The sequence below is a fragment of the Alligator sinensis genome, unplaced genomic scaffold, assembly GCF_000455745.1.
Source record: "Alligator sinensis unplaced genomic scaffold, ASM45574v1 scaffold1139_1, whole genome shotgun sequence".
In the NCBI taxonomy this organism is placed as follows: domain Eukaryota; kingdom Metazoa; phylum Chordata; order Crocodylia; family Alligatoridae; genus Alligator; species Alligator sinensis.
The window spans coordinates 1,354,421-1,362,223 of NW_005842413.1; the positions used below are offsets into that span (position 1 = coordinate 1,354,421).

A 7,803-nucleotide genomic window follows, 5' to 3' on the forward strand; every position below is an offset into this window, starting at 1 on the left:
TCCTGCACTCCAAAATGGTGACAGGGGCACTTGAACTAAAGCTTGTTTAATGAGCTTAGTTCAAGTCCCCCCCCTGCCATTGTGAAACATGGGGATGCTGATACACAAGACGCGGGAGGCTGCTGGAGTGCAATAATTACCATGCTTCAGTGGATTCGATCAATCGTGGCTGCTCTGATCCGCTATAATTATAGCGTGTCAGAGCAGCCTTCATGCTCATGTACAAGCACTGTATGAGAGCAGAGGGAAACTTCCTTATCCAAGACCAGTGCTTCTCAACCTTTTTTGTACCAGGACCCATTTGGAAACATCAGTGGTCAGTCCTGACCCAGTCCCCCTCACTCCCAACCCACTGCCCCCCACACTCAGGTCCCATCCCCCTCATGTGTGGGGCACAAGGGGGGGGGGGGGGCAATGGGGCAGGGCAAGTAGCCACTCGCAGGTTGGAACTCTGTCAGCCTGCAAGGGAAAAACCACGGATTACCACGTTTTTCTCCTTTAAAGGCTAAAACATTTTTAAAGTTTGTTCACAACCCTTTGATATAGTCTTGCTACCCACTTTTGGGTTACAACCCACAAATGAGAAACACTGCCCTAGACAGAAAAAGGCCCCTAAATCTCAAATGGATGCAAATAAATTGGCCCATCTAGGTATGTTAGATTTGAATGTTGTATACTGTTTGCTTGTTTATTTACTTTTTATCCACTGCATCATGAAGAGCTTAGCCTTTGAGCAAATATATAGCAGCATAGCATGTGCATACTAATACATGGCTTAGATAATGTATGTATGCATTAATTTCCTTGACAGCATAACAGTAAAATCCCAAGCTCCCTGTTGATCTGCTGACCATGGAACAGACTGAAAAATTATTAAGTATTGCATTGCTAATAAACTCCTCCTGGATCGTATGTCTGTGATGATAATGTGCTTGGAACAACAATTTACAAGCCTGATACGCCATTAAAAAGATGAAAATAGTTCTTCTGCATCTTAATACATTCAGAACCATGTTCTTAGTCATGACAGGGCATTCCATTAGTCGACAGGACCACCTGTTCCTGGTTTCTATTAATTAACATAAAAAAACTATGCTAATGACTTCCAGTGTATCCATTTACATTAAGGGTCTAGAGCAGTGTTTCACAACCAAGGTTCTCCAGCACCCAGGGGTGCCATAGAACCCTTTTAAGGGTGCCTCCTAATATTGGCAGAGTTAGGTGTGCCAACACTCGCATGCAGCTTACAACAGGGGTGTCAAACATAAGGCCTGTGAGCCAGATCCAGCCTGTAAAGCTGCTGCATCTGGATCACTGAGCTACCAGTGGGCTATTGCAGAGTCTGTGGCCCTGGGATCCCAGTGGACATGGCCCTCAGTGGCAAACAGGCGAGTGACAACAGGAAGGTGATCAAAGGCTGTGCAACAGAGCCCTCAGTCTCCCTGTACCTGCCAGGCCCGCCACTGCTTGCATTCCTCCTTCATGGCAAGCAGCTGTCTGGCTCACAGCTGCTTGCCCCATTGCCACCACAGTGACTGGCCCAGGGCCCCAACTGGGTTTGATCCCCCATGATTTATAAGATAAACTGAGTGAAAGCTAAGAGCTGGCATTTTCTGAGGGATGCCTTGAATCTAAAAAGGTTGAGAAACATTGGTCTAGAGCAGGGGTGGGGAAAATATGGCCTTCTGCCTGGATCCAGCCCACCAGGTGCCCACCAATTAATTGTATACAGCATGGCCCATGGCAATGTGCATGGGGCTGAGCCCTGCCTACTCCCACCCAGGGTGGTGCATGCTGTGTTCTCACCCTCCCCTGCCGGAGGGCCCCAGCCCCAGGCAGTGTGTACATCTTCTGGGCAGGGCTGTTGCTGCTGCTACTGCAGCCACTTGGGGAACAGCTTGGTTCCCTGCACCCTCCAGTGGCTCTTCCTCCTATTTCTGCTGCAGCATTCCCAGCAGCAGATAGGGAGCAGAAGCAGCAGCAGGCTGGGGGGGGGGCACAGCTGGGGGCTAGGAGCACGAGGCTGGTAGGAGCATGGGGCCAGAGCTGGCTGGGGCTGGAGCTGGTGGGAGTGTAGCACAGGCTGCCTCAGGTGGAAGCAGGCAGGGCTTGGCTCCATGCAGAGCACCAGGGTGCAGCCACAGGCCAGAGGGTGGTGGGGGACAAACTACATCTGCACCACCTGAGCAAGATTTGCTGCACATGCCCCCACCCCTCCCTCCCTCCCCACACTCACCCCCCATCAGCTCCCAGGATCTAGCACTTGGGCAGCCCCCCACATGCATACACCCAACCCACGCACACTTACACCCAAACCGCACCCCCTACCATACCTACACACATACCCTCCCATACACCCCATCCCACCATCCCCACACCTACCACATGCACACCCACCTCCAAACACATACCACATACTCCCCCACATACATCCCCTACCCTCCTCACAATATACAAGAGTAAGACTTTATATTGATCTATTATATACAGTCAACTCTATATACACTATGCAAACACACATCAATCAGGACAAAAGTATTTTTTGAAGTAAAATTGAAATACATTATAGTAGATGTTTCATTTTTGCTATATGATTTGTTTTTATCTATGCTTTGTTAAAATGATTTCTTCTGAAAGATTTTATGTGCGCAGCCCTCAACTTGATTAGTTTGGTGACATTCTCTGAGAGGTCCAATGCCCCTGAAACCCCCACTGGTTGGTCAAGGGTGATGGGGCAGGTTGTTAGAGGGGTCCAAAACCTTCACTACCTGATAGGTCATGTCTATGCCTTGTGGCCTAGAGGGCAGAACTTCTGGGGCCCCAGAGGCAGGTCATACACCATGAGGGCAGGTCCTATGGAGTACTTCAGGGGCAAAGAGAGGAACTTCTGGTGGCAAAGGTCAGGGGGCTAGGGGCGGGATTTCTGCTCCCAAGATGGTGACCAGGGGGTGGGTTACCTGTTGGAGGCAGGGCTTATCAGTTTGACAAGGGGTGTACCCTTGCAGCCCTCAATAGTTCATCAAAACTTGTTAAGCAACCCTTCAGCCAAAATAATTGCTCACCCCTGGTCTAGAGCTACGTTCATGCAGTGTTAACAAAGCACAGTAAAACCTCTCAAAATGCCAGGGAGTGCAAAAAACAAAGATTCCAAGAAAAAAAGTAAAACTGAACTTGATTGAACTTGAGAAGTTGTGTTTGAGATGAGCTGTGCATTTTACAACCTAAAACTTGATAGGATAAAGTATCCATTTAATAAGAAAACAAAATTAGTCCTTTAGGAGTTTTATACAAGTAAAAGTAGAATAACAAACTTGGGGTTTTCACTTTAGTCCTGAAACAGCTTGCTATTGTTGATCAAATAGCTGAAATTCATTTTTTAAAATTGAATTTTAGTTTTAGAGGAGCTGTATCTTAAAATGCACATTGGATCAGCGTTAAACCTTGGGGGGAATCCTTTCTTGAGTTCTTTTTCTTACTCATCTTTTATAATTTCTTTTTAGGTTTATGCTTCTTGGTAATTTTTGGCTCCTTATTACTTGATGTGTTGTTATGAGTTAAAATATATATTATGGCACCTTTACTTCTAGAATCACTTAATGTATAAGGACTTGAGTAAGAGCAGGTTTACTGATATACTCCCTTCTTCCACTCTGTGCTTGTGACTTGTCTCCTTCAAAAACAAAAGATGAGAAAATGTAACCACATGTGCCTTCTCTCTAATTACAATGGTTAAAAGCAAGCGTAAGAACAGCCAGATAGAAACTTTATTTGTAAAGTTTTCACTCTGAGCAAATGGTTAAAATCTCATTTTATAAATACCTGAAATGAAGGCGTTTCTTTATTGGAAGTACTGACACAACCTTATCTCTCAAGCACAGGCAATTTGTGAACCAGCGATACTGTTTGTTTTTGCTAGATAGTAACAGTTCTCAATTTATTATACACCCTAACATGCACATATAAAATTATGCTCCTGTGAGCTGAAGGGTAAAGCCATTTTACCCATTTTGATCACCAGTTGTCATCCTACTTGTCATTGGGCAAAGACTAAATGCCTGCTTCATGTTTCACTTTTTTGAAGGGGTTTTGCTGTAGTTGCTATATAGCAGCTGTGACATTCAACAAAAATTATCCAGTCGGTCCAGTCTTGTTCTCTATAACTAGAGAAAATTACTGTGATTAAAAGAAGAAGAATGATAGTTAACCTCTTGTTTGATTCTTAGTATGGTTTTTATAGTACTTAGGAAGGAAAACTGTGTAAATCTTTCCAAGTTTGGTTTGTATTGGATTGATGAAGTTCCTCATCAAATCTCATTCCTCTGTTTTTATGGATATTGGAATCTTTTAAGTACTTGCATTTGTTGAACCAAAAAAAGTGATAGAAGCAGAAGTCAGCAAAAACCCTGGCAAATGTTGTAAAGTTCTGAGAGCTAGTGAATCTGTGTCTGTGCCAGGGGCCACCTATGAGTATTTTCTTATGTAGGTGGAATTTTGGCAATGAGAGATGAAAAACACCTTAAAGATAATGCATATGGAAAACTGTGTTAGAGGCTGTATGCAGAACAAGAGTGAAATGAAAAGATTTCAAAAGGGAATTGGATGTTTATATTGAGAACAAGGATATCTGGAGTCATAACTGTTAATGCAAATAAAGAATTTTGCAAGGGATAAAAAGCCTCATGCTTCAACACATAAACCAATCTCTAACTGTCAAGGTTTAGGACAAGATGTTTGAAGTGGCAGATTAAACTGCATCTGCCTAGTGTAGGCTTCTTTCACATTGCTTTGAAGCATCTGGTCCTGGCCAGTTTAAAAAAGGAGACAATATTGGATTAGATGAAGCTTGGGTCTAATTACAATCTGGTAACTCCTATGCTTTTTGCAGAAGTCAACTGATTTATTTGAATTTGAGAAGATAAGAGGGTAGATATAGGTGTGGTTTGTTTCAACCTGGCTCATACAGGCTCTCCAGTGTGATGCATGCATATATTGCTGTAATGAGCAGATGTGATTTGGGCAGACATGTCACTACCATGATATGCATGGTATGTATAATTAGGTGAAAAAGTTCTAGGGTTGCCAACACTAGAAGAAAGAAGCAGGCAAGAAGAAGCAGGTGGTGTCAGAACATTCTCTGACTGCTGATTGGCTGCTGTGTGAGATGACACAGTAGGTGGCACAGTAAGGCAGACAGGTCATGCCATAGCAGAGTGCGGTATATAAGAAATGGCTTCCTGGATTGTAAGGGAGAATCTGCCATACATAGAAAAATAGTGTCTTTTCAATACTGCATATAAGAATAGAATTAGAAAAGTAATTGCACTTAATATATGTCTCATTTGAAAAAAAAAAGTTAACGAGGCAACTAGTTTGTTGATATGTCAGTCTTTTACTTCATTTTGCTACTATCAATCAACAACAAGGGTTTTGTTGTTGATTGATAGTAGCACCTGATTTCAAGGAATTTAGACGCATCTTCTCCAATAAATTCTCTCTCTCTCTCATGCACACCCACACGTTCACGTGTGTACACGCACATGCAGTTTCTTCAAACAGCATTAGATATCATTTTTTGCATTGCCAGATGTTCTGGTTGGATCTTTCCTGATGTGAAAGGAATGCTAATTTCTTGGTAACTAATACTTTCATAGGTCAGAAAAGTCAGGGACATGTGCTTATCTTTTTTTTTCTTTTAATGGTTGATAAGAAAAGACACCAGGCATTTAGTAGAAGGTGATGGCATGTATCACCTCCCACATGTTAATGTTTTAAGGAGTATACTTGCGTTTTAAACTATCTCCCTGGGTGGGCTTTTTAGCAATGGAGATGATTATTACAAATTGTTCTTCAGTGTTTACATAAGCTCTTAATTATGTACTTAATGTATTTATGGCAGCATTTCACTCACAGTGCAACATAGTGGGTGAATTGTCTGTCCAGACAGAATGGGGAGCTAAGTGCATTTTTCTCATTTCTGCTTTAACTCAAATGTTCTAGTAATTTAAAATGTAACTTTATGGCATTCATTTTCAGTTAATCCCTTACAAATGTATCTTCAAACGTTTATTGCATCATTATATAAAAGGTGCCCAGGTACAACTGTAAGGGAGGACATGGAATAACGCAATAGCTATATAGAAGCATAAGACCATCAATGGTAGAATGAATATTAAAGAGTAAAGTGAGTATTTTTCTCATTCTTTGTAGATGTCATTCATACTGTGGGGCCAATAGCAAGAGGCCATATCACTGATATTCATAAAGAAGACCTGGCAAATTGCTATAAATCTTCCCTGAAACTGGCAAAAGAAAACAACATCAGATCAATTGTAAGTACTGTACAATAACTTATTTATTCTATTCTGTGTGTTTTGTGCTCATGCTTTGGCATAATTTTTACACGAATAATATCTGCACTCCAGAAATCTTCATAAGAATGCATACCATGTATAGTGTGGAAGAGCTAGAAGTTAGACGTTGTTAATGCAACATCAATGGCAGAACAAAAAATGAAGACATAGGAGTGGAAGAAAAACTGAGCCTGTACTCTGGTTCTGTCTTCAAGTTACTATCTCATTATGAACTGACAGGGAGATATCTATTCCAGTGGTTACTTTACATTACATGATCCTACTGAAAAACTGAGGCGGCAGCAATTAGTCAAATGGTTGATTCTACAGAACAATGCCTTGCTGAGTGTAATCCTGTGGTTTATTCTGTCAATTACAGTTCTCTCTAAAAATAAAGAGCTGGTCACATAACATCACCTCACCAAAATCTCCCAGTATAGAACCATAGAAAATTAGGGTTGGAAGGGACTTCAGGAGGTCATCTCGTCCAACCCCCTGGTCAAAGCAGGACCATCCCCAACTAGATCATCCCAGCTAAAGCACTATCTAGCTGGGTCTTCAAAACCTCCAAGGATGGAGATTGCATAACCTCTCTGGGTAACCCATTCCAGTGTTTTACTACCCTCCTAGTGAGAAAATTCTTCCTAATACAGTATCTAACCTAAACTTCCCTTGCTGCAACTTCAGACCATTGCTCCTTGTTCTGTCATTTGCCACCACTGAGGACAGTCTAGCTTCATCTTCTTTCAACCCCCCCTTCAGGTAGCTGAAGGCTGCTATTAAATCCCCTCTCAGTCTCTCTTCTCTAGACTAAATAAGCCCAGTTCCCTCAGCCTCTCCTCATAAGTCATGTGCCTCAGCCCCCAAACCATTTTTGTTGCCCTCTGCTGGACTCTTTCCAATTGGTCCACATCCTTTCTGGGGGAAAGGGCAGGGGGGAACTGAACATGCTACTCTAGATGTGGCCTCACCAGTGCTGAATAGAACGGAATAATTATTTCTCTTGACCTGCTGGCGTCACTCCTATCAATACAGCCCAGTATGCTATTAGTCTTCTCAACAACAAGGGCATGCTGCTGGCTCATATTCAGTTTATTGTCCACTATAACCCCTAAGCCTTTTTCTGCACAGCTGCTGCCCAGCCAGTCAGCCCCCAGTCTGTACGGGTGCATAGGATTGTTCCGTCCTAAATGCAGGACTTTGCACTTGTCCTTGTTGAACCTCATGAGATTGCTTTAGGCCCAATCTTCCAATTTGTCTAGGTCACTCTGAATCCTAGTCCTACCCTCCAGCGTATCTATTACTCCCCCTGCAGCTTGTTGTCATTTCCAAACTTGTTGAGGGTGCACTCTGTGCCATCTTCCAGGTCATTGCTGAAGATATTGGACAAAACCAGCCCCAAGACTGACTCCTGTGGCACTCCACTGGATACCAGCTGCCAACTAGATATCAA

The 7,803-nt window shown here is 42.9% G+C and overlaps 1 protein-coding gene across 1 annotated transcript in view; it reads left to right on the plus strand.

The window, feature by feature from the left end:
• MACROD2 (MACRO domain containing 2) overlaps positions 1 to 6,329 on the plus strand; it is a gene marked incomplete at its 3' end in the record, with an annotated part of 924,419 nt that extends 918,090 nt beyond the window's left edge. The window contains exon 6 of the mRNA XM_006030040.2: positions 6,208 to 6,329. Coding sequence (XP_006030102.1) covers positions 6,208 to 6,329 — 122 coding nt within the window. The remainder of the gene's footprint in view (positions 1 to 6,207) is intronic.
• Between the last annotated feature and the right edge of the window lie 1,474 nt (positions 6,330 to 7,803).